Genomic DNA, 26732 nt, shown 5'->3' with positions numbered 1-26732 from the left:
TGCTACAAAGAGTTCATCTGTTTCAAATAAGATTACAACTTAGTTCAAATACAAAATTATTAATCTTTTCTAGTTACTAAACGTTTAATTGTTTGAAAAAAAAATAAAAAATACTCAATTACTATTACAAATCGTGATTAGATAAGAAACTAAATTTGAAGTTTTTCCACACGTGGGTCTAATTTAGGTTTGTGCCGTCGACAAACAAAAAAGTGAAAAAAATCCAATTAATACCTAAGAACAAACATCTAAATAGTAACCGAGTTGATTTGAGAATCAATTGATAGAAAGCACGGTAACCGAGTTTTCCTGTTTTGAGTGCTTTCTCGGTCTCGCCTCTGTTGAAAACTGTTTTCTCAGGTATACGGTTAAACTCAGTATTCCAAATTCACATTTTTCAAAGACATCTGTAAACATTCCTTTTCTCTTTCTTTTGTGCCATGATGCAAACTTTGTTTTAAACAGAATTCGAATTCTCAAAATTTCTACTTCCAAGTTGGCCGACTGTATATTTTTATAACTTTCTGAAACCCTATCTTCAGATTACAATACGTTAAGAGATGAATGGGGAAACATACCACAGATTCCTACAGTGGTGGGGATAACGCTTGCTTCGAAATTCTGAACTTTATGGTTTCTACTTTGTTAATTTTTTAGTTGGAAGGGATTTTAGTGCTGTACTGATCTCCGTATGATATAGAATGAGCCTATTTCTGATATCCCAAGCGTTGGATTTGGGAATCTAACTCGGGCCTTACTTGTGTAATCAAGTCTGCACACTGCAATCTGTTTTCCACTTTATTTGAAAACGCTTTGGGAAATTTAGTTTTATCATAACTGGGAGACTCGGTAGTAGGGTTGAAAAAAGAGTTCGACAAATTATACAGAAGATGCCCAGATTCTGTTTTCGAGTTTTAGTAGAGAAGTACTCCTCGTAAGTTAGACCTGGTCTGCAGTGGACTTTTACCGTTATTAGTGCTGGGGTGATTTCTTGTACAATTAGGTATAATCTCTGGGTCACCTGGTCACTTTGCATATAGAGCGTTTTATGTGGATTGGGAAGGTTTGCTACAATCTCTTGACCTTGGTTATAAGGTTAAAAGTTAGTGAAACCTAAGGCATACGACATTTTTACAATATCAATAATGTAAAGTGAAAAAATTGCCTTAAAGAAACAGGGGTTTCTATTCCTGGAGACATGTTGGCTAGGATTTGATTTAAAAAAATGACTTTCAGGTCTCTTGCTAAGGAATTCCCGCTCAGCTGAGCTTCAAGCTTGGGTATCCTAGGTTTTCATTTGAGCTCTCAGCCTCGCAAGCTGAAAGTCAAAATTTAGAACTTGTTTCTCATATATATCTTACAGTAATTTAACATTCTATGTGAAATGGGCTCAATAGTATGGTGACAACTTGATTAGAAATGGCCACTTTACCAATGCTAAATAGTCAGTTATTTATCCTCTGGAAAATATATTTCTCTAGGGGTTCTGTCTGAGATGTCATTATAGGTATTGCGACATTGTTTCCTAAGCTGTCGGACTGATATTAGAGATTTGGCATTTTTTGGATTTCCCCCCAAACAATTTTCCTTTTCAATATGAAGTTTTTACCTAATATTGAGATTCGCAGAATTTCTTCAAATTTAAGAGTTGAGAATATGCAACTAGAAAATATCTGTCAATATTTCTGAATGTAGTTGTTTTATGCATAGTTACAAGACTTGGACTCGGCTCAGACTCAGTAAACTGATTTTTGACTTGGACTTGGACTCGGCACCCTGACTTGGCAAAAACTCGGCCAAGACTCAGCAAATTGAAAAACCCAAAAAATTCAAAGATTTTTAAGCACTTAAAACTTGTTTCATGCATCCTTTAATAAATAAACCTTAAAGACACAATAATCTCATCAAATAGAAGCTACTTTGAAGTGAAACTAAAGCTAGGTTCTCATATTGGATAAAAATTTAAAATCATCCCAAAGCTTCTCAAAAGTGGTAAGCATCTCACAATAGCAAACAGATTGAACAAATGGATCCCAAAATAAGAATTCATTTAGAGCTATGGACAGCAACTCATCATCATTGACCTTTGCCACTGTAGCAACAAGTTGATCCGATGTTTAATGATCTTCATAAGGTAACAGCCATCATGTTTATATCATTCTTGTATGTGTCACTAAGATTGTTCTTTGGCAGCATCTTCCAGGAAGTATTCATGATAGTGTCTTCTCTGCAATGTGAGGGATGAAATGGTCTTTTACCAAAACTAGGATGATTTTCTTTGCCTTAGTCAACTTTTTGTTATGCTCAGTCAATTGAACAAGATTGTTAGGAGGTGCAATCTTTTAGCTTCCACAAAAAGTCAATCAACTTCGTACAATAGCATTTGCAATCTACACTTCCAAGGTGTAGAATTAGAAGTGCCCTCTAGACTGTCACACTCTCTAAGACTGAAATAAGTAGTGAGTCCTTTGACAATTCCCTCTAATATGTAGTGCTGCACTCCCTACAAGGACCTAAAAGATTTCAGTCAATGTGCTCTAAAATCATGTTAATTTTCAGACATGGTAAGCAAATTCTGAATTCAAAAAGGCAATCGTAACTGCAAACTTGAGTGCCATAACTCATAAATACACACCACTGAAAATACTAACAAAAACAATCAAAATAATTGTCTTTTACTAAACTGAAAGTAAATTACACTCAAATGTCATACCTCTTCTGTATTATATACTTTTTTGGCTGCAAGGTTATGTGCCCAGGATATATTTTTTATACTAACAGAATCTTCTCGTTTTAAACACATATAACTGAGTTTTTAATTTTTTTATATTCACCTTTTGTTCAAGTTAAAACAAACCCTTTTTTATTATTTTTTATTTTTTATTTTTTTGCTGGGTGCAGCAGAGTTTGAGGCTCGAGATTCGGCTAGTCTGAGCAGACTCGGCTGAGTCCGAGTCCAGAGTCTTCTGGACTCTGCAGAGTCGACGTCGACCCACCTCTGGACTCGCAGAGTCCTGTATCTATGGTTTTATGGATCCTATGTGTTCCCTACTATCTGTTAATGTAAAAGCTGACTGTTATGTAATGTACTTGTGAACAATTAGCTGTGAGTGCGTTGGATATGTTTTCAAGGTCAAAATTTAGAGTAATTAACAGATTACAAGCCTCATTGACAAGTTGGTCATTCATAAACTCTCTCATTTGTAATTTTTGAAATTTCTGTGTAATGTAGATATTTATATTTTATACTTCTTCTATACAATAGAAACCTAACATACTTGCACTTTGATAATGGTTATGAAGTTATGATCTTGTGGGCAAGGTCGTCAACTATATCCAACATTTTCCAAGGTTCCTCTCTAGTGGTAGCTTATGCCTTTTTCTCTTGTAGGGTAACTGGATTCATAGTCACACGTCGAATATCCCCATTTATGGAAATGGTTTCTGTTAGCTAGAGGAAAAGACACAAGTTTTGTTTTTGGCACAATTATGTTATAAATCATGAGTACATATGTATTAGTGACAAACATTTGTGTTCATGTCAGTAATTCAAAGGTCACCACGATCATGGCAAGATAACATGAGAGAGACACAATGGATTTCTCTTTTCTTTATTATCTCTCATGGCTACAGGCTTCTTTATATAACAAATAACATTAAAAGATATCTCATCATTTCTAACTAGAGAACTCATTTATTTGCCTTATGGTTTAATTAAAAACTTCGTGCTTAATATTTAAGTTGCCGATTCAGGTATGGGTGTGGGTACGGGATACGGGTTCGGGTATGATAGTTTTTTTTTCCTTAGATACGGTTGCAAGTATGTCTATATATATATATATATAGAGAGAGAGAGAGAGAGAGAGAGAGAGAGAGAGAGAGAGAGAGAGAGAGGGGCAAGCTGTGTAACTGTAGCATTTAAATCAGCAACCTTCAAAACCAGCTAGGAGGAAAAAAATGGTGAGAATCCAGGTTTTGTGTTGAAAAAATGAGGTGAAATGACAGAAAGAAGGAAAGGTAGGGCGAAATTAGGGTTGGGGGGACATTTTTAATTTCTAAATGATTTTTTTGACATGGGGTGCCCTTTTTTGGATGCCCACGGAATCGGAAATGCCTGGGTTCACCTAGTTTCGGCCTGGGTTAGCCCAGGATTTGGCTTAGGTGCCAGGTTTGAACCCAACAGGAAACTAGGACTGAACCCAAACCAAACCCAAACCTGGATCGAACTCGAACCCATACCCAGACCCAAACCCATGAATCCGGTAATGTCTATCTGCATGACCACAATATGCTGATGCATATTTTGTCACTCCCCTCTTCAAGATATATATTTCTTGACTAAGGTGTTCATGCTTGTGATTAACTATAGTGTTAGTGGATATTCTAAATTAATAATGAATATATAATGGAGATGATGACTCAGCAATCAATTGATTTGGACCTTGGATGTAGAGATCATGAATCATGATAGTCCAACTCATCGACATCCTCACTCCCACTCCCACCAGTTCAGGTGCAACAAGGTACCAAATACATTGACTAGATCATAGAAGAAAAGCCTATTGGAACCACTAGCAACATCCTCCTCCTGTTTACATTAGAACAATGTTTGTGATTGTTAAGTAGGTTTGGCAATGTTTGTGCTTGTAATATATAATTCCATATCCGAGCTAAAGTTATGAACTAATTGAAAAATAAACTGCTTTTAGCAAGAGCAATCTCCACGTTCCCAATTCATGAGGCTACCAAAGATTTGTCTTCTCACAACTATTTTTCTATGCTTTGCTAGTTCCATCCACACACGTCAGTTTGCTTTTTGCAATAAATCTTCCCTGTTAGCATGATAACTGTGCTTTCTTCACCATGGATTTTTCATTCTTATTTAGAAGCATATGTGCAGTTGTTTTCCACATTTTTTTCTACATCCTCTTCATTATTTTTGATATTGTCAGCCTTAAACTCTCAGAATGAATTTATCTGCAATGACTCCAGGAATTAAACCTTTGGGTTGGAGTTCCACAGTACTCATGGCAAGAGAATGGAAACAGATGATTACTTCCATCTTCTCCCTACAGTAAAAAATGGTTATAAATCTCATTTTATAACAAATGCTATCTAAATACATTTCTTCTGTTCCGCTTGTACTTTAATTTCTATATTAATTTTTGAAAAAGTCTATGCTATAGTCTATATGTTGTATTTTTTTTCCAAATATAAACTAAATAACATGCATGGTTTTAATCTTGAGATACCATGTTACTAATGTTAAAATAATTAAAAAAATAGCTATCAAATCTGGCTCAAATCCTTGTGGATATGGACATAGCGGATCGTTGATCCAATCCATACATTAATTTCCTTTGCTATAAATTAAAATGCCATTTCTCTACAAAGCCACATCCGAGCCAACTTGCTCTTGCTCAGCCTGGCAATTTTACATATTTATCTGTATATTGACTGGGGAAATACTCCTTGTGGGATGACCCTAGGCTTGGGTGTCATGACCCAAGGGTATATCTTCCTTCAAATTCACCTGGGACTTGGTCCAGTCTTATTTGTTGGGGTGCTCCACAACCAGCAAGTTGTATTTGGTATTTATCCATTATTCAACATTTTATGAAGTTTCCTGAGGATTTCAGCATGAGGCTTTGCTTTGGATGCCCAATATTATTAGAACTACTGATCATCCCATTTGACTATGCTATAATATTTTTATAAACACATGCACACACACAAATACACACAAACAAATATACATGCTGATTGTGTTTTGAATGCTAGAGGAAAGGATATCTTTCAGTTTTTTTTTACTTGAATATTGTTTTAAGTTGGTTTGGCTTTAGGTTTTAGCCTGGTAACAATGCTCATGGTTGAATATTTTGAATGAAATGGCATTCTGTTTCAACTTTAAAGTGATACATATTGATGTTTTCAGTGTAATTGCATGTGGTCGGCTATCTAGAAAGTGTAGATACATATGAAAATGAATTCAATATGTGAAAGTATTTGCAGCACTCTATGAACTCGAAATATGCAAGCATAATCAGGACCTTATGTGGAAAAGAGATGATTTACTGTTTGGCCGAGGAAAATGTCAGGATGTCCCTGGGATGGCTTGGCACTTCCCATATGGGGGACTTTTCCAGGGGACATTCCCCTTTCAGAGGAGGCATCTCTGGGATGTCTATTTTTTTTTTAATTTATGGGATGGCCAGGCGGCATTATGTCCTCATACCTGCATCTCCAGGGCATCCCGTTCTGTTAAATGCTTGAAAAGCCAAGGGGATGCATCCCTAGGGTACACTACTGTGCACATGCATACATGTCTATGTACTACACTCCATGCTCATAGTTATGTATTATGAGATCATACGAAATTGAAATATATGTTCACAAATTTGAAATGGAAAAGTTGAGCTGCTTGTATTTTACTCCTTTTGGTTAGGTTGGTAGGAAGGGGTTTGGAATATAGGGTATGATACTGTTCTGAGTATCTGGACTGAGGTATTTTCATGTTAAAGTTTATTTTCTCCACAGCTTTGGATGACGTGATTGCAATGTTCAAAAACACCTTCCAATCTGGCTTTCTCTCAATACTGTATAGTCTTGGGTAAGCGGATTTCTAATAATGTAATTTTGACATTTCTTTTATTCATGCCCGTGGCTTCCTTCTCTTCTTGTTTTAATGGTATGTTTATGACTTTTCTGTGCTTTTCCAACAGGAGCAAACCGTTGCAAATATGGGACAAAGAGGGTGAGTATTACTGAGAGTTCTATGGTGTACATTTTATCATAACTTTATTTTGAATTTTATAAGAACTGACTTTCAAAATAAACTATTTTATTTTTAAGCATTTTTGTTCCCTTTACATTAATGTCTTCCTTTTCTGGAGTATATTACAGTTTTAATATTACCTTTTAATTCAATATATTAGATTTCTATCGATTCTCATTTTTACACCAAAATTATTAATACCTAGTGATCTTTTTTAAGTTCTATATTTTATTTGTCTTTCCTTTAGGTTACCTTGTGATTACTTTTTCAAATATCTTCTATAGTTTCATACGTGTGCCTCTAATACAGAATCATATGTTTGATGGTTCCATACAAAGTATCCTTTTAGCAAGGTGAAAACATTGTTGTGATTTGTAAGAAATCAATTTAAATATTCTTTGAGTTTCTTTTATGTAATGCTCTCATTTTTTGGCTGTTAGCGAAGCAGTCTATTTGTAAATTTTGGAAGGTGCAAGACATCATGTGTCAAATGGATGCATGTATCTTTATTTTGTTGTAAATGGTATGGTATCATATACAGATTGAGCAAATTTTCAAAACCCCTTGATGCAGATACGGCTAGATACAACAAATATAGAAATATGCATGCTTTCAATTTTTTTATATTTTAGAGCATAGAAGCATTAATTGTTTGGGGAATTAATCGGCAAAACAAAAGTATAAGATTTTTGGAAAAAATCAGGAAAAAATCGGATTTATAAAAAGCGTAAAAAAATTCTAGAAAAACAATAAAAAACTACTTTTTTTTAATATTTTAGGCATTTCCATAGCAAAGAAATATTATAGGCAAATAAAATAGACCAAAAAATATTTTATAAAAATATTGAATTTAATATTATTAACTGTAAATGTTATATTATTATAACTAAATTATTATAATAAGAAAAAAATATTTACCAAAAATTACTGTAATAAGAAATATTAAATAAATTTTAAATTTTATTTTACAAGGCTGAATATTGATTAAATATATTTTCATATAACATATTGTATTATTATATTATTTAATTTTAATATTCTAATATATATATATATATATATATATATGCAGTTTTAAAATTTAATGATATAATATTTTATTCTAATAAAATATTATTTTAACAATAAAAAACAATTTCATAAAAATACAATAAACAATAAAATTTACATTTAAAAAAAATTTACTTGACCACAAATACTTTTTCCTGAATAAATAAATACATAATAAATATAAAGAAATGCTAACTAATCGATAGTAACATTAATAAATAATAATAAATATATTTATTATGTATCGATTAGTTATTATGTTAAATACCTATATAGTTATTATGTATCGATTATATAGTTATTATGTATCGATTATAAATTTTTGGATATATTATTTATATTCTAAATAATATATCCAAAAATTTATTAAAATAAATAATATTAATTTTGTTTAATTTAATTTAAATATTTAAATTTATTAATATTAATAATTAAAATTTTAAATTAAATATTCTAAAATATTAAAATTTTGATTTATGGAATGTTAATTTAAAAAAAAAAAGAAAACAACAAAATAAAGTTATATTTTATAAAATATGGTGCAAATAAGGTAACGTATATAGTAAAGTAAAATAATACATGTATTATAAAATCATAGTATTGAATAACGTGCAAAGTAAAACAATAAAATTATATTGTATTAAATATTAATTTCATACTTCATAGGATTTTTGAAAAGCAGAAAAAAACACAGCATCGTATTTTGTCATGGATGCCCACAAACCCTACTTTTTCGTGCCACGACCATCGCAGAATTGTGCTGGCTCGCAGCTCAGACACCATTGAAATTTTTACTAAGCAGCGACCCTCATACCTCTCAACCACGAAAATGAGTTATAACTCTCGCGCGATCTGATCTACAATGTATTCGCAGCTTTTTTTTTCCGGATTTTGGAGGTTTTAGGGTTTTCGCCATAGTTTTTTTAGTTTTTATTTTTTGGCGTGTTTTTGGACGATTAACCGTGCGATTTAATCGCGATTCAACCGCTAAAAAATGGTGGAAAATCGTTGACCGATTTTTCCACGATTTTTTCGGGGAAATAATCGGCACCACTCACGATTGCCAATCAGTCGCGATCAGTCGCGATTTTTTCACGACTATTGATTCACTGTTTTAGAGTATAGAGCATAACTTTAAAAATATTTATTTATATTGATATATGTTTTGATTTTATATTTTTAGTATACAATATTTATTTTATTATATTATGTTTGTCTGTATGATGATTTAAGTGCATGTGTGTAAGCATTTTTTTTTTAATATTTTGCAAATTTTGATTGTTTTGCATAAATGGAATAAACCCTAAATTGGATACGGCACTACACTATATGATGCAGCATCCAAATGCATCAGATATGGCTCAAATATAGGCTTGTTTATGGATACAGTTGGATATGGTATTCAAGTTGTATTTGGGAGTATCATATCCATATTGGGTATTCAATACATGGTGTATCTAGACTCGGGAGAAGTATTTGGTAACCATGAAATCATCATCTGCTCAATCTCGATTCTCACTTCATCTATGTGTTGCATGCAGCCACTACAAATCTGTATTGTTTAGATTCTTTTGTGGTAATTTGTTTTTTTGCATGCTATTGGTTTGAGTAGTTAACCAAGGCCAAATAGTGTTTGTCTTGATTTAGTTTTATAAAATATGTCAACTAAGGCTGAATTATCATAAAATTTTCAACCATCTTGTAACCTTGAAATGAGCTTTGTGGTTGGCTATGTTTCATTAAAAATCAGAAATAGGAACTTGGCATACATAGAAGTTATAGAACCAATAACTGAAAGGAAGTTAAGGTAGTGGAACAACCTCCTACACTAATCTTGAGAGGCGAGTTATGTAAAACTTTTCAGATCTTTACATCAGTTATAGAAATTAAACAAAAATGACACAAATAGCATCCATACCATAACACAGTGATTTATGTGGGGTAAAATCCTTTTAGGAGAGAAATCTCACATTCCAAAAGCCACTCAATATATTATTCAGAAATGAACAACAAAATACAGTATACTTGCAAAGCAAGCTTCTCATAGGAGTATCTGTAATACAAGATGCCCTATGATGTTTCAAAACACACACAACACATGCAACTCCCCTTTACAACTCATTTGTGTCCAACGCCATTTTATATCTCCAATTTCAGGAGACCCAACTTTTGGAGCCCATAACTTTTGATTTGGGAGTCTGATTGACGAACTATTTGAAATTTAAGAAGCTCATGAAGTGCTCTTTCAAGCTTTAACCCATTACATCGATTACGACCACTTTCAAGCCCAAAATATCCCTCCAAGGCCTTCAAAATAGACCTTGAAACTTTGAAAAATGGAAACTTTAATATCTTCAAATGCAAACATAATCTTGCAACAAAAATTTACCAGCATGCTTATTTAGCCAATCCATAGCTTTGGGGAAAATTTTGGATCAATTCGTGCTCAATTTTAAAATTACTATAAATAGTAACCTTATGTAATTGTAAAGACACCTGAAATTGACCACTTACATTTGGTCAATCTATCTCCAATTCATCCTATATATCACCTCTATATTAATTAAATAATATTTTTATTATTTAATTCATATTCGATTATCTCGACCTTCATTCTAATCTATTACTTCTATCATCCCTAAGTCTAACCTAAGGTAAATCCCTTTCCTCCAAGAACTAAATAAATAATTTCTATTTATTTAATTCCTCCTCAAATGTCCCATCCTCCTTCACTTTTTATTGTTTGCCAATCTCCTCCTAATCCTCCACTAATCATTTGCACAAGCAACCTTTGCCATCGAATCATGCACATGACCTTGGTACCATGTCACATGAGTCTTGTCCCGTTATGGTACCCTAAGTTTTTTTTAATTCCTTTATTCCCATTAGCCCTCCCCTTTGGAGTGTGAGGACAAACTTTGTCTTTATGGCAAAATCTCCTTTCACACTTCAAAGTACAATCTCCCTCTCCACTCACCTCATGGTGTCACTTGGCATTTTCGACCATTCCATGAGGTGAGAGGACCAAATCATCCTGCGCCCTTGATCTCCATCTCCTAATCTTGACCATCCATTCAATCTTACCCTCAATTTATATATCCTACACTTAGCCATTTATCTCTCTCTCTCTCTCTCTGACTCACACACACACACACACATTTGCAATTGAGCATAGTTATGTTGTATAAATCATGAGTTAGCACACATCAAATCGATCATCTACTTAATGTGAGTTTTGACATAGTTTTATTTCATTTAATTCTATGTTTGTTTGAATCTCTTTTGCCCAATTTGAGCATTTGTTTATTAATGTGTTTGGGTTTTATTGCAATCTCCATTCCTATTGAGCACGTTTTCATGCACACAATTATAACATTGTATTATTTCATAATTTTAATAAATATGCTAATAATAATCAAACATTATTTTTAACATTAAGTAGTTGCTTGGTGGTTGATTGGCTCCCTTTTTTTGAAACCGATTATTTTATTGTATATACTATATAGTACAATGATTTTTTTTATTGCTCTCTGCCTCTCAATGATTCAATTTGATATCAAAGCAATAGTGTTCCTATGCTTGCAAATTGGTGAAGTAGCACTGAAAAAGAATTGGAGGAAGTTGCTAAAGCAACTGAGAACTAATCCAGCCATTTGAAGGTGCATCCACACCCAACTTTTGTCATTACCAAATTTGCTATGTCAAAGCCTAGTGCCATCTCTGCTATCTTCAAAGGCATATTTATTATACTAAATGTCGTCGAAGGTAAAAAAGCCAATTGGAAGTGCCAATGGGAAAATAGTAGGCACCAAATGTAGCAGCTAATTGAAGAAAAAAAAATGTTGTGGGGGGAATATCAATAGGATTTGCATGCTGTGAATATGGTCTTAACTCTCCAACATGGAAGGTTGTGAATAGCAGGCTCCACAAAGGTTTTGGAGGATACATTCTGTAGTAAACCTTTGAAAGTTGTGAGTGTTGGAATGATATAATCAAAGTCCTCTTCTTGTGAGTGAAGTTGCAAGGATTTACAAGGTGGATTATTTTCACAAATTCCCATTTTCTCAACTTTTAGGAGATATAAGAGAGCATTTAGATTCAGAAGAATTTTTAAAAAATTCAAGTTTAAATTTTTTCCAATCTAAAAATATTGGAAAAAGTGCATAAATAATATGGTATATAAAAAAATATCTCTCTCTTTTTTTTTTTTTTTCTGGGAGCAGAATACAATAAAAAACACATTTAGTATGCAAAAATTACAAGCCATTCTTATGTTACATTTTGTAACAACTAACAAACAATCTTAGCATTTGGTATAAACAGATATCGTTGCATTGAATCACAACATCTACTGCCTAAAATGGCTGCAACAATGATGTCTATGTTTTTGATCCTATAAATCATTGGGGAGAAATAAGGGTGAACATTTATTTTTGAAGAGATAAGGATATCCCACATCCTAAAAAATAGCTTCCAATGCTTAGAAAATAATACTTCCTTACTCACAAACTAAGAGGTGATTATTTCACCTAGAAAACCAAGGTCCAAACTCAACTTGGGTTTGAAGTTTAGTGGGATATTGTTTCTAGAAGAATTGCTAGATCCACACAAGCTGGAGCTGAGTAGAATTGATATGAGAAGGCCAAGCAGAAGGTCAAACTAATATCTTTTGGTGTTTCCAGTGACGTTCAATCTCATATCTGAAGAGTCACAACTACCAAATATGCTTTATATTGCCTCGAGATAGTATATGAATCCAGAAATCAAAATCAAATTCTTCATTTAGAGCATCAATTATATTGTTTGCAAATGTAAAATGTTGAAAAATTGGAGCTTTTTTAGAATAGTTGCAAAGATCAAGACATTATTGCAAGCGTTAGGGGAAATTGTGAGATGACTCTCTTGCACTTGTTGGTTCTTAAAAGCGCAGGCTCTCTTCTCCAACACCATTTCTCAAAGTGAGAGAAGGAGAGCAAGGTATCTTGGGCAAAGGGGATGACATACCAACAAGGAGAGGACAGTTTTGGGTAAATGCATAGGAGGATTAGGTCATCTCTTCTACTCTAGGCTGTACAACACCTAGGGGGCATTTACTTGAGGCCTTAAGATAGGATGTAAAATGGAACAAGGCTTTGACTACCATGCCATAATGGCAATCAAAAGAAGACTACTAGACCTCATAAACAACAGATAGGGACATGTATGTGATTGCACCTACAGATGTAACAAGTTTCACTCACCAAAGATGAACTCCCCTAAGTTTCATACACACTTACACCTTGTCAACATACCTTTACAGCCCTTTGGATATTTATTTAACATGAGTTTGCTAAAGCAATGGGCTATAAAGTGTATAGGAATCCTACATGCATAAACCTTTGAACATCTCATTCAAGTATGAATCCCATAAGATATGACCAAAGTTATGAAACTAATTAATGCATGCAGGACGAGTAGGACATTAAACTACAACAAATATAAAAAAAGATGTTTTGATATTTTAAATGTGGTTGTGGACAAGTTACATCAGATTGGTGCCTTGATCATATTGGGCTATAGAATCAAGTTTCATACTTCTCACACAAACACGTGCAAAAAGAATATGGAAACTAGGAGTGTATTCATGAACCATAAGCTAGGCTCTATGAATAAACAACACATTCCTCAATGCAACTAGAAACATTTATACCAAAGTCTACTTAGAAATCCATGATTGGATGAGGTGAACTCACATATTGCATTAGAAAGATTGTACCAAATACACTTCGATAAATTTTACGATACATGTGTGAAATAAGTTACTATTACAATACTAGATCAAAAAGTGTGGCCTAAGGAATAAGTAGACCATATCCATCCCCTAAACTAATTTAGACAATCATGGAGGTACTTGTGTCGTGAAGAAACCCTTGCATTTTGGACCTTTCCTTGACTTGCAACATCTACTTGACATGAGAAATTGAACTTGCACCTTTGATTTATACCTTAGAATATGCATGATCAACAATGGAGAACACTATGTGGGAAAGCAATGCCTAGAAATAGCCAACCCCCCTAATACTTATTACATCTTTGTAGCTTATATATATACCATTTTGTTACCATACACTCTAGCTGCTTGGGTGGGGGTTTTGGGGATCACAGATAGGTCAAAGCATTGGAATGCTCAATACCACACCCTTGTGGCAAAATCCTCCTTGGAGCTATTGGTGTCCATCTTGGAACATTAAAATACTCTTCTTGCACTCAATGAGGTAGCTGAATATCTACTCATGGGCCTGCAAATGTTAGTGTTTTATTTATGGCATTCAAGTACTCATGGATTCACACATGGATTTGTCTTTGAGGAGTCCAATGGCATTTTTGCAAGATTTGAGTGATTGTATACATCCATTGTGGTCAATTTTGAGTGCTAATGGTGTCGTGAAAAATATAGGGATTTGGTGGGGCTTTGCGTTTGAGCAATGGGGTTCCAATGATCTGCATACATGAAGGTGCACAAGTGTAAGAGGGGACCAAGAAGTCCATGAGAGGAATGCATGGGTAGAGAAGTGGAGGTTGGATGTAAGGTGGACAAGAAAACAAAGGTTTAAAAGCCTGGGAAGGTGACAAATCGATGTAGTTTTAGATCATTGCAAACAATTTTGCAAGAGGTAGGATAGTATGGAAAACCTCAAAGATTTGTGAAATTTATTCTTGTTGGAGTGTAGGATTTAGGTGGTCCTTTATAGGGAATGCCAAGTGGAAAGGGAAACTTAGAAAGCCAATAGGAAACAAGGGAGTGGGAAAGTAAGATTCAAGGAAAGATGTAGACAAGAAGGGAAAACCCCAAAATCTTGCAAGAGACAAACACGTGAAAGTATAGATGTGCAGAGAATTAGGGATTGAAGGCACACATGTCAGGCAAATGAACCCTAAAGAAGGGTATGTTGGCATGCGAAAGCCCAAAGGTCCAAAATTGAGAATTGAGTAAACGTGAGGAATGAGGACTTGAGGGAAAGGCATTTAAGCATGAGAAAGGTTGAAAGTTTGAAATTGAGACTTGGGGGAACTTGGAAAATGAGGACTTGAGGGAAAGGCATGTCAAAACGAGAAAGCCCAAAAGTTTGAAATTGGGACTTGGGGGAACTCGAGGAATGGGGACTTAGGGGAGAGAAATGATAGCATTAGAAAGCCCAAAATTCCAAAATTGGGGCTCGAGAGAACTTGGGAATGAGGACTTCAGGGACAGGCATGCTGGCATGAGAAAACCCAAAAGTCCAAAATGAAGACTTGTGGGAACTTAAAGATTGGGGACTTGAGGGAAAAGGCATTTGGTGTGAGAAAGCCCAAAGGTTTGAAATCAAGACTTGGGGGGAACTAGGGGACTTAAAGGAAAGACAGACGCAAGGGAAATCGTGCAAGCCCAAAATTGGGACTTCAGGAATAAGCACTTGAGGGAAAGGCGTGTTGGCAAGGGAAATCTTGAAAGCCCAAAACTTGTCCCAAGCCTAGAAATTGACCTAAAGACCTTCATACTTAAAGATTTTATATATTTTTTAAATTTAGGCAAAGCACAACACTAAGCACAAATTGACCAAAGAGGGACCCACTAAAAAATTCTTTGATTGAGTTATTAATGATGGAAAAAAAGACATTAGGGTAATAAAGGAGACACATGGATAGAAAAATTTGCATTTTAGGGCATGTGCCAACAATAACCATTGTCTTGATAGCACTACCCTCTATCTTTTTTGTGTTTGTCAAATGTCTCAATGTGGCTAGTAGAAAGAAGCCATCTTTTTAGTTGGTGTATTTTTTCAATTTGAAGGAGGAATTCATGATGAGACCTTAGACTCCCCAAACAATTAGGTCCTTGCACCTTAGTAGAAGTTGAAATAACTTGAATGTTAGAGTGGTCCATTACATTCATCCAATTCCAACAAAGAAATTCATTTGCATAAAAAAAGAAGTCTCATTTGTTGGAAGAAGGGACACAATTTCTAAGAATGTAGTGAGTCTAGCTAGTCAAAGCTACAAAAGTATTCTCAAGGGGTAAAGAAGAAGCCTACCTATTGGCAAAAAAAAATCAAACAATACAAGAATATTGCATCTACAGATGGTTTTGATGAATATTTTTTGTATGTTGCGAAGACTCAGGCATCCACTTGTGATAGGTTCGGTATGTTGATTATGGTGCATTTATAACATGATATGAGAACAAGTGGTTTTACGTCCTCACCCTATCAACTTTAGATGGGCAAGTTTAACTTGGTGATGACACATCCTATGAGGTGCAATGTCGACTCATTTGTCTGGGTGATAAAAAAGGAAAACTATAAAGGACAAAAGAGTCAACATCAATTTATATTTTGAAAGCTTTTCAATATTCGGGCACATGCTCTTGTATGAGCTAATTCATGCTGATTGACAACTGTTGGAGCTTGATTAGTGGCGTGAGAATTTTCAAAACTTTGGCATCTTATTTGGGCTGAATGTGAGCATATTATTATCGGGTTCATTCATAGCACTAACAAATCAACCAAGTGAAGTCTTTGAATGCTATAGTAAGTAGGTCATGGAAGGTGCACATCAGAATAAGAATTGATCGAAGTTTTGTTTGGAGTTTCTCTGAGGATATGAGATTCAGGGGTGACACTCGTAGTTTGGACGTGGGCAAAAGAAGACAACTCGGAAGAATAATAAATTGTTTTTCTTTGGATTTTCAATCTCAAGTCGTGGCCACTAATGATATTATACAAATTAGACCTTCATATTTATATGCCTTGTAATCTGCTCAATACAGTAGTACAATTGGATAAGGAAAACTTGTTTCATTTTGAGCTTTAATTTCTATGATAATGTTGCTACAATTTTCTACTTATTTCTGCCTTTGCAATACATGTTCATTTCATTCTGAGCATAAGTAATGAATCTGCTCATGAACATTTCATGAGTTTCCCTTTATTACAACAATGTTAAATATGTAAATAGAAAATTATTATATTTTTGCAAACTATTTGGTATTATTCTTCATTGGGAAAGAGTGTTAAAGTTGGTTGCAATAGTAAACTTGAAGTACAATAAACACCACATCTTTCAATAATAGCAATCTTTTTGACATATTGTCAAACCTGTAAGTGTTAAAGAGAGAAAATAGATTTTGACGTCAAGACCAGTTGTGGGTCATTAGAGTGGTATCAAAGCTGTTTTTTTTGCTAGCCTATGTCTTTCATGAGTGAAAGAGAGAGAAGATATTATAAGAGGGGAGGTGAAACTCCTTCTGGCATATTGGGTATGCATCAGAGGTCACCTTCAGATGGTGAAACTTATATAGGTAGTAGTGAGCGCAGAGAGGTGAATATGGGCGACAAAGGAGATCCTACAACCGATCTCTTGAACAATTTCATTGGAGAGCAGCGTACAACCAATCAAGGAATGGCTTAGCTGTTGGATATGATGGCCCAAACTATGATGAATAACAACGACAATAATAATGTTGGCAACGATGGGGCCAATAATGGACAGGGTTATAGTTCAGTTAATAACATAATTCCCAATTAGCACACCCTTGCAACTAGTTCTAGACTATTGATGCTTGTTTTTCCACCTAGAGATGAGCCTCAGGAAGGCAATGGACCCACATTGTTAGAGTTGCAAGATCATTTCAGACAGGATTGGGTTGATGTAGGTGCAAGTTTTTTGCATGATATATCCCTTCGTGACTATATGGACCTGAGGATGAGACATATGACCAACTGGGGTAATAGTTATCATAAGAATGATCTAAGGAGGAAGGTTGGTAAGATCTCAATTTCATACTATGATAGGTAAAAAAAAACTACAGCTAGAGCATGGGTGCAGAAGATGGATACATACTTTCAGTGGAATCCCATGCTGGAGGATGATGCCATTAAATATGTAGTGATTCACTTGGATGGTAGCACTCACGAGTGGTGGCATCATGGGATGGTCACATTAGGCCATGATCAAATTGTTTCATATGTGGAATTCATGGAGCGGTTGATCGACTAATTTGACAAAAAAGATTCGGAATTGCATTTCAAGGAGTTAGTGCAGCTCAAGCAATGGAGTACCGTAGATGTATACATTGCAAACTTTCAGCAGTTATTAGTTTTGGTGTTTGACATTTCAAAGAGGAGATTGATTGTGCTTTTCATGGATGGATTGTCTAACCCATTGAGAAGTTGGATTAAGGCTCTTAACCTGGCCACATTGCAGGATGCAATCAAAAGGGTGAGAGCTATGGAGTCCCACCAAAAAATGAGAAGCAAGATGACAAATCAGATATGAGAACTCCCAATTTGCCTAAGTCTACACTACCAAAGTTGGATTTTGAATCAAGTAGTGAGTTGGGAAGAAAAAGTTGTTTTTCACTTGTCACGAACCATGGGAACACGGTCACATGCGCCTTGGGAAAGGCATATCATACTACATTGAGGTCACTTATGATGTAGAGGATAGGGTAACAAACACTAGTTCAAGAAGTGAGCATGAGGAGGCACATGGTATCATTGCCTGTCTGTCAAGAGGTTTGACGCATCATCCTTTTTGAGTAAGAGGAGTACTAATGGGATATAGGGTGGTTTGTCTAGTGGACAATGCGACAACTCATAATGTCATTAATAGGAATCTTGTGGTGAGGAGAGGAATACAAGTTGAGGACCTTCCACAATTTAGAATTAGGATGGCAAATGGATTCAAAACAAGTTGCACTAAGTCGATTTTGCAACTAAGCATCCAGTTGGATGGATACACTCATCGATGATTTCTTTGTGATTGGTGAGATAGATATGATATTGGAAATTTCATGGTTGCACTCTCTTGGTAAATACAGTTTGGATTTCCAAACAAGAGAGTTGGAGTTCACTATTGACAGAGGAAAGATAGTGCTAAAGGCATGGAACAATGATTCCCCGAAGGCAGTGACAATGAAGACGTCGTAAGCATTGTGTGCACATTTCAAAGTTGTTCCTGAGGTACGTCATTCCGCTAAGATGTATTCTCATGATGGATCTACATTTTCTAATTTAGTGAAGAATTGATGAATGTGGGAATTAGAGTAGAATAACGGGCATTAAATAAGGACAAGAGATAGGATGGTTAGTTTGGCCATCTGATACAGATGATTATTTGATTGGTTTCCAAAAGGGATAAGTGGATAGAAGTTGCAAGTGTCTTGCAAAACAGTGTTTCCAGTAGGAGTTCATAGTGGCCTTCGAGATTGATATGGGATCTTGGTGTTAGATTGCTTGAGGGCAAGCAATCTTGGGTGGGAGGACTTGTATTGTCCCATTTTGGACAGGTTCGGGAAATTAAATATTATTTAAATTCCTAGGTTTAAAAGTATTAAATTATTTAATATTATGCTGTAAGTATAATTAAAATAATATTAAATAATTATTAAGTGGCTTTAATTAAAGTCACTAATCAACAACAGGAAAGGAAGGTAACTGAAAAGGAATAATATATTAATGTCTTTGGGGATTGATAAAGATATACATTGGGTTAATAATTTCTCTTCAGTGAAGATTTGAGAGTTTTCTCAAAATTATCCTTAGGATGGATACCTTAGGAAGCCATTTTGAGTAGTGCAAGATCTGCCCTAGGTGGAGGAGGAAAATCAACCAGATTCTTCAATTGGGCTTATAATGGAGATTGTGAAAATTGGTGTAGTCATGAGACATTCCATACAATTGGTAGTATTCCAAAGATAGTGTATATTCTTATTCTGAGCAAAACTTGGGCTTTGATTCACATCGTTTCCAGCAGGTATATTTATCAAGTTGACGGGAAAATATCATAAAGCCAGAAGTCTTCAAAGTCTTCAGGGGCTGATTGTATTTCACCCTTGGAATAAGTGTGTCATAACTGTATGAGGTTTGGTATATTAATGTCATTGAGAATGTTCGATTTAATATCGAGAACGATTTATTTTGGTGACTTTATGATGTACTTTTGAACAAATAATATATGTTAGAACAATATGAATGATAGATTTGACCAATGTTCAATCGAGTTTGGGGATGTGGAGATGGGGGGACGCATCTCAGGGATGGAGATACTTGGGGCCTAAGTTTGGGAATGGTTGGGGGATGACAAGGGGACGGTGGTGGGGGAGCAGTGTTGACATAATACATATAGTACTTGAAAAATTAGTTTTTAAAAGATAAAGATGTATAAGTTTATAACATAATAAACAGTATTCAAATATAGACATTGGAATGAGAATTTTCAAAATTTCTGATTTCATAATCATGATTCAATGTTAATCAAAATTACAATCAACTAATCAAGTTATCAAGATTCAACAATGTTCAAAGTCAAACTTAAAAAACAAAATACTAAATAGGAAATACTAGAAGTCTAGACTCTAGAAGTAGAGTCTAATCATCCCCCAAGCTCCTCGCCAAACTCCTCAATGTCCTCATCACTCGAACTGCTAGACCCCACATGTTCAAGCTCATCTATACCAATACCAAACAGCCTTGTTTGTCTAGCATTATCATCAATTTTTGTTGGCTCTTCTTGTACATAGATGTGTTGTGGTCAATGAGACGCAACACACTATGTACCGCCACAAGCTTCTCTACCCTCTTAGAAGTAAGCCTATTCCTCGTAACAAAGTGGGTGAAGTTGCAAATAGACTAGTTCCTCTCTGAAGTAGAAGAACTAGAAACCTGGGAGAACAAATGAATGGCTAGAGTAGTTGTCAAATATCTAGGCCCATGCTTAGTCCACCACAACTTGGGGTCCTCCTGTGACATAATCTCTAGATCTATCTTGACTACCTCTTAATATCCCCAAATAGTGGCAAATTTTGCCCACTTAGTACGAATCTAGCTAGCCTCTGTAGGAACATACGTTTTGTCAATTGCCTTAATGAATCCTTCTATAGGTGTAATTCTGTTGAGCCTTTGCACGTACCACTTTGCGTTCAATGCATAGGCAACCATTTGTAAGGGAGTGTTGAGCTTCTCCCATCTACGATGAATGATCCATTGAATATGCTATGTAGGGTCCTCTTGCACAATAGCCTTCATTTGACCAAGCATAGAATTAGTACACTCATACACCTCTCCAAGGGAAGGTGCATTAGAATCCTCAAGTCTAATAACTCTGAAGATTGAAGCAATGATGGAGACGATATATTTGGCATCAGCCCAAAAGACATCATTCTTCACCACCTCCTTCACCTTCTACCCCTATTGTGTCTTTGACCCAGGCCACCTGTCTGTTTTTACAACCATTAGTTGCAATGCCTCTTGCATCTCAAGCATCCTCTCCAAGAGAATAAAGTATGATGCATACCAAGACTCTATAGGTGTTAGGATTTCCAAAGATACTGAGAGGGGGGGTGAATCAGTAGTATCTGACCAGTATATGAATTTTCTTGACTTATTATATGAAAAGCAATTCAAAACTATGTATCGGTAAGCTAAAATTAATGCAGTAAATAAGAACAATAAACACAACATGAAAGACACACCATAACACATTATTTTAATGAGGAAACCCGGTGTGGGAAAAACCTCGGTGGGATTTGTGACCCACAATATTTGCTTACTGGCCAATAAGGGAATATTACTGTTTACAATAGGGGCCTGCACATGCAGGAAGGCCAAGTGTCTAGAGCTCACTGCTCAGTTACAAAAGAAGTCTCACTGACTTACAAAATGGATTATACAAATCCAATGTCATGTATTGCTTCAGATCAACATCTACAATGCCAAGTTTAGTACCGGTTTAAGCTCTGCAATATTCATAAACCCTTATCCAAAATCTGCCTTACAATTTGCATATTAGGTCTGCAATAATCCTTCCATCTATATATCTCCTAAATGATCTACAAGATCTCATACTTATATGTCTTATTACAATCCGCCATGTCGGCTTACAAAAAGTTTTTACAATTAAATGCAAAATACAATTAAACAAAATTCCTGTCGGCCATGGTGCCGGTAATCAATCTTTTCGGTGCCGGTGAACTGTATGCCGGTGTAGAGTCTGCCGGTGCCGGTGCCTGCCGGTATCATATGATTGTAAGGTTGCCATCAATGACAATACCTTCAATCACCTATAATTTCTCATTGGAGTGTGCATTTGCCAACATGATGCATACCAAGACTCTATAGGTTTTAGGAATTCCTTCTTGGACAAGGTCCTGAAGAGTGCATGTGAAGTATGATGGTTGCAAATAAACATTTGCACATCTCTAGCATCACTAAGAATTGTTTTGATCCACCTAATTTTACCCATGCCCTTGAGTGCATTATTCATTGCATGCACACAACAAGGAGTCCACCAAATATGTCTATAGGCTGCCTCAACCAACTTCCCTGCTGCTCTGCACACATGGGCAGCATGTGTCACTACCTACACCAAATTTTGTGGCCCAACCTCTATAGAATCCTTGAGGATCTGGAGCTGAAAATGAGCATCCTTGCTATGCCCTGAACAATCAATAGCCCTAAGAAAATAAGGCCTCCGTACAGATGTAACCATGATATTGATGAGTGGATAATGCCTAATGTTTGTCCACCTATCCATGATTATGCTGCAACAACTTGCGACCCAAGTTCTCTTCATCTTCTCCATCAAAATATTAATCTTTGAATAGTTTTGATCCAAGATTGTTGTCCTCAATTTAGTCTCACCAAGTGGCACATATGATGGTCCTGCCCTTATTATCTTTGCCATAGCTTCTTTATAATAAGCAGAGTGGGACACATGGAATGGAATGCCATTGGCCAAGAAGAATTTGCCAATGGCATCATCTGCCTCTTCCTTTGCTTGCACATTAAATAAATCTGCCAATGGTTGTGAAGATGGACTAGTCATCCAATGGTTTCCCTTGACTTTGCTGCCGCTGAACTGGATGGAATTGGTGGCCTTTGAGTTTGCAAAGTAGAAGTAGAAACTGCAAAAATCTGATCACTTCCTACTCCTATGTGGCAAAGTATATGATATAGGTACTTCATCTTCATTGCAACCCCATAATTTTAATACTTTAGCTTTGTACTTCAAGTTCTTTTCCACCTTTTTGCATGCTTCTGCACCTTTGCCTCGAACAAGAAGAAAGTGAGCGTTATTTCTAGTAATGCTGCCAAACAATTCAACATTACACATGTGGCACTACCATTTTCTAGTGCCCCCAGCTGTCCCAGGCTTTGCTGGTACCAGATGCAAATTGTTTTAAAGGTGATTTTGGATCAAAGGGGCCCTTGGCCCATTTTTTGAGGATTTCCGAAGGGCAGCTGAAATTTCCACTCACAACAGAACTTGTTTAAGTTTGACTATTAGCTTGACCCCCCACTCTTGTGCTCAGTTCATCAGATGATTCATTTTCACTGTGAATGTCTACTTCAACCTCCTCATCCTCACTCATGCTGTGAGAGCTCATTGTGATAATGATGCTGCAAGAAACAATGTTAAAAAATAAATAAATCAGAAAACCTATAGGCTGCTGTTTTGAACAATTGGACAATGAATTTGAGCTAATTATTCAAGCAAACAGCAATAAAAATGATGATTTCTAAGTTTTCTAAGTTTCTAACGGCAGGGTTTTAACAATGAACAATTTGATTCTTGAATTTTGAATGATCTTGATCATTGAACAAAAAAAATTGAAAGTGTTTGAGAGAATGGCAAATGCCTACCTTTAATCTTGCTGTCTTGACTTCCAAGCTTGTTGATGCCTACTTCCAAGCTTGCTGATGCAGTCTCCACTTCCAGACTTCCTGTCCAACTGTTGCAAACTAAGTTTCAACTTCTAGTTTTAAGCTGATTTTCAAGTCTTTGTGGTTGCAAATGAGACTAAATGTCTCTTTATAAGTTTTAGGTGACTTAGGGTTAGGGTGGATTTGTTGGAATCACTTTTTTAGCTCTGTTGCCATTGGAAACTTCTCTGCGTCCCCCTCCCTGTCGAGGGATGTTTGGGCATCTCGGGGATGTCCCAATGCCCCTTGCAAAGAAACATCTTAGAGACGTGTGAAGATGGAGACATTTCCCAAACGTCTAAGGGTGCGTGGTGGAGGGACGTTCCCCAGGCATCCCGACCATCTCGGGGACATCCCCGTCCAAGGAAACGGCTTGTTTTTTCTGGGGGATGCGTCCCCATGGAACACTGGATTTGACTCAAATTTTTGAGAAATAATGTGCATCATTGGGAAGGCCTATGAGGTGGTTTTAGCTGAAACTTTTAATATTTCTATTGTGGCAGTTTCAGGGAGGAATATTTGTTCCTTGGCAATAGTTTACAAAATGGTGATGCCCATTCTTGTTCACAACTCTTTTGCCAGTGTGGTGCTATAATCATGTGGTGCTCTTGTGTTATACTGGTCTTGACAACCTTGGTTCGTGGATGTTTATTGTTGGATGGCATCGGCTCAATCCTTTGGCTTAGTCTGGGTGATCAGAAAGGAAAACTGTGAATGACAGAAGAGTCGGCATTAATTTATACTCTGAAAGCTTTTCAATATTCGGGCATAGCCTCTTGTATGAGCTAATTCGTGCCGATTGACAACTGTTGGAGCAAGATTAGTGCTGAATGCAACCATATTATTATCGGGTTCATTCATTCCACTAACAAATCAACCAAGTGAAGTATTTGAATGCCGTGGTGGGCAGGTCATGGAAGGTGCACATCAGAATAAGAATTATTCGAAGCTTTGTTTGGAATTTTTCTGTGGACGTGAGATTCAGGGTTGATGCTTGTAGTTTGGACGTGGGCAGAAGAAGACAACTTGGGAGAATAATAAATTGTTTTTCTTTGGGTTTTCAATCTTGAGTCGTGGCCACTGATGATTCTATACAGGTCAGGTCTTCATATTTATACGCTTTGCAATCTGCTCAATGCGGTAGTACAATTGGCTAAGAAAAACTTGTTTCAGTCTGAGCTTTAATTTTTGTGATAATGTTGATACAACTTTCTACTTATTTCTGCCTTTGCAATACATGCTTATTTTGTTCTGAGCATAAGTAATGAATCTGCTCATGAACATTTCATTAGTTTCCCTTTATTACAAGAAGGTTAAATCTTTAAACAGAAAATCATTATATTTTTGCAAACTGTTTGGTATTATCCTTCATTGGGAAAGAGTGTTAAAGTTGGTTGCAATAGTAAACTTGAAGTTTAATAAATACCACATCCTTTAATGACAGCAAACTGTTTGACATAATGTCAAACCTCTAAGTGTCAAAGAGAGAAAACAGAATTTTGACGTCAAGACCAGTTGCAGGTCTTTACAAATTTGTGCACGAGGTTGCTACATCTGTGCTCTTGTTGACTATGTCAAAAACAATATTTGTGGCATCTGATTGATTGTTTGCTTAATTTTAGATTAAGTTCCATCATTTGGCTTGTTGGGGTAGCCCCAACTTATAGTAGAATATTTGCTACTAATGAAAAACTTAGTGTCAATGCTTCAACTTATAGTCCTTTCAGGCACATCATGTGAGCGTAATACTATCCATGAGTTAGATTACATGCATTCTGATACATGCCAATTCTTTTTATATCATAAATCAGGACATCATGTGGCTTAGGATTCTGAAATGTCATTGGTATAAATGAGTACTTTTAATGAGGGATGAAATTGCTATATCTTTGTACGTTTTATGGTTATATTGTAGGTGGTTAATAGCATTTTTTATTTATATTAAATTTTCATCTGGTGTATTTTTTGCAGTAGTAAATGGACAAATTAAAAGGCTTCAAGATGAGGATATTCAATCCAATGTTCTTGAAATTGTTGGTCAGAATGTGAACACAACTTACATCACATGTCCTGCGGATCCTGCTGCTACACTGGGCATAAAACTCCCATTTCTTGTTATGATTGTCAAAAACTTAAAAAAATACTTCACATTTGAAATCCAAGTGCTTGATGATAAGAATGTTCGCCGACGTTTCAGGGCTTCAAATTTTCAGGTAAGTTGAAATCATCTGAACATGCTGATACTTTTGGCAAGAATAAATCTCATGTTGGGGGTGGGTTATTATATTTTATAATGTTAAAGATATATCAATTAGAAGCGTGCCTGTTCAGTTTTCTGTAATATCCATGATAGAATGAACAATGGATAAAATTTGTGAGAAGAGAACTAGGATGCAATATCTTTTCATCAAAATTATTAACAAACAGACCTGTTTTTATATTTTGAATGCCTCTTAGGTACATATTCTTATAGAGTAGATTGTCAATGCATTGCACTTAAAAAGATTGCATTATGTGGATAATGCTATCTGTTGCATTGAACTATAATTGTAAGTTGCTTCTTAATCATATGTGTTGATCTGTGTAAATTAAGCATTCAGGACATGTTGGTGGTAGAGTGTGGCAGAGTTGATCACAGGGTCATGCATGTGATGTCTGTGTGGAAGTTGTCATAAAGAACCCTATCATTACTTTTCCAATCATAATGCCGCCATTGTGGTGTACAATATTGCAATGTGAGAGAGGGACAGGGAGAGTGTATCCTGCCCTGAAGAAATGATCTTTACATTGACTTATTGATGATCTAGCTCCTAATTGGTGTCTTTGAAATCAATAATGACACCCTTAGCTATGAAGTATTGTCTCTGGTTGAAATAGGCTGTAAATTTATGGTATCTGTTGTAGTCCATATGAATATGGGCAATGCCGAGTCTAAAATAATCATGTAGCTACCTTCAGTGCCATGTAAGGAACATAGAAAAGCTCAAAATTCAGTAGAACAAACTGTGAAATAATGTATGAAGATAAAGATTCGTTGGCTTTTCTAAAATTTCAAGAGGGTTCTGTGCTCATAACTACCTTTTTTTCAATCCTTTGTTAAAGACAAGTCTGATTGAGAATTGAATGTAAGAATCTAGAAGCGGATGTTGACAAAGAATATTGCCCTGTTATATTGTGAGATAACCTTC

The 26732-nt window shown here is 35.6% G+C and overlaps 1 protein-coding gene across 4 annotated transcripts in view; it reads left to right on the top strand.

Annotated features, from left to right (window-relative positions):
* Positions 1–216: 216 nt before the first annotated feature.
* The window catches only part of LOC131040901 (uncharacterized), a 42564-nt gene continuing 16048 nt past the window's right edge, over positions 217–26732 (top strand). Inside the window, exons 1-5 of one of the 4 annotated variants that reach the window (XM_057973854.2) lie at positions 282–360; positions 4993–5084; positions 6538–6610; positions 6723–6754; positions 25516–25757. In XM_057973854.2, coding sequence (XP_057829837.1) covers positions 5039–5084; positions 6538–6610; positions 6723–6754; positions 25516–25757 — 393 coding nt within the window. In that variant the 5' untranslated portion in view covers positions 282–360; positions 4993–5038. Of the gene's footprint in view, positions 361–4992; positions 5085–6521; positions 6611–6722; positions 6755–8515; positions 8659–25515; positions 25758–26732 lie in introns of those variants that run through there. The other 3 variants (XM_057973856.2, XM_057973857.2, XM_059212506.1) reach the window with 3 other exon arrangements.

The sequence above is a fragment of the Cryptomeria japonica genome, chromosome 10, assembly GCF_030272615.1.
Source record: "Cryptomeria japonica chromosome 10, Sugi_1.0, whole genome shotgun sequence".
Taxonomy (NCBI): domain Eukaryota; kingdom Viridiplantae; phylum Streptophyta; class Pinopsida; order Cupressales; family Cupressaceae; genus Cryptomeria; species Cryptomeria japonica.
The sequence above is the reverse complement of the archived record's forward strand: the minus strand, read 5'-3'. Positions and strand labels throughout refer to the sequence as shown.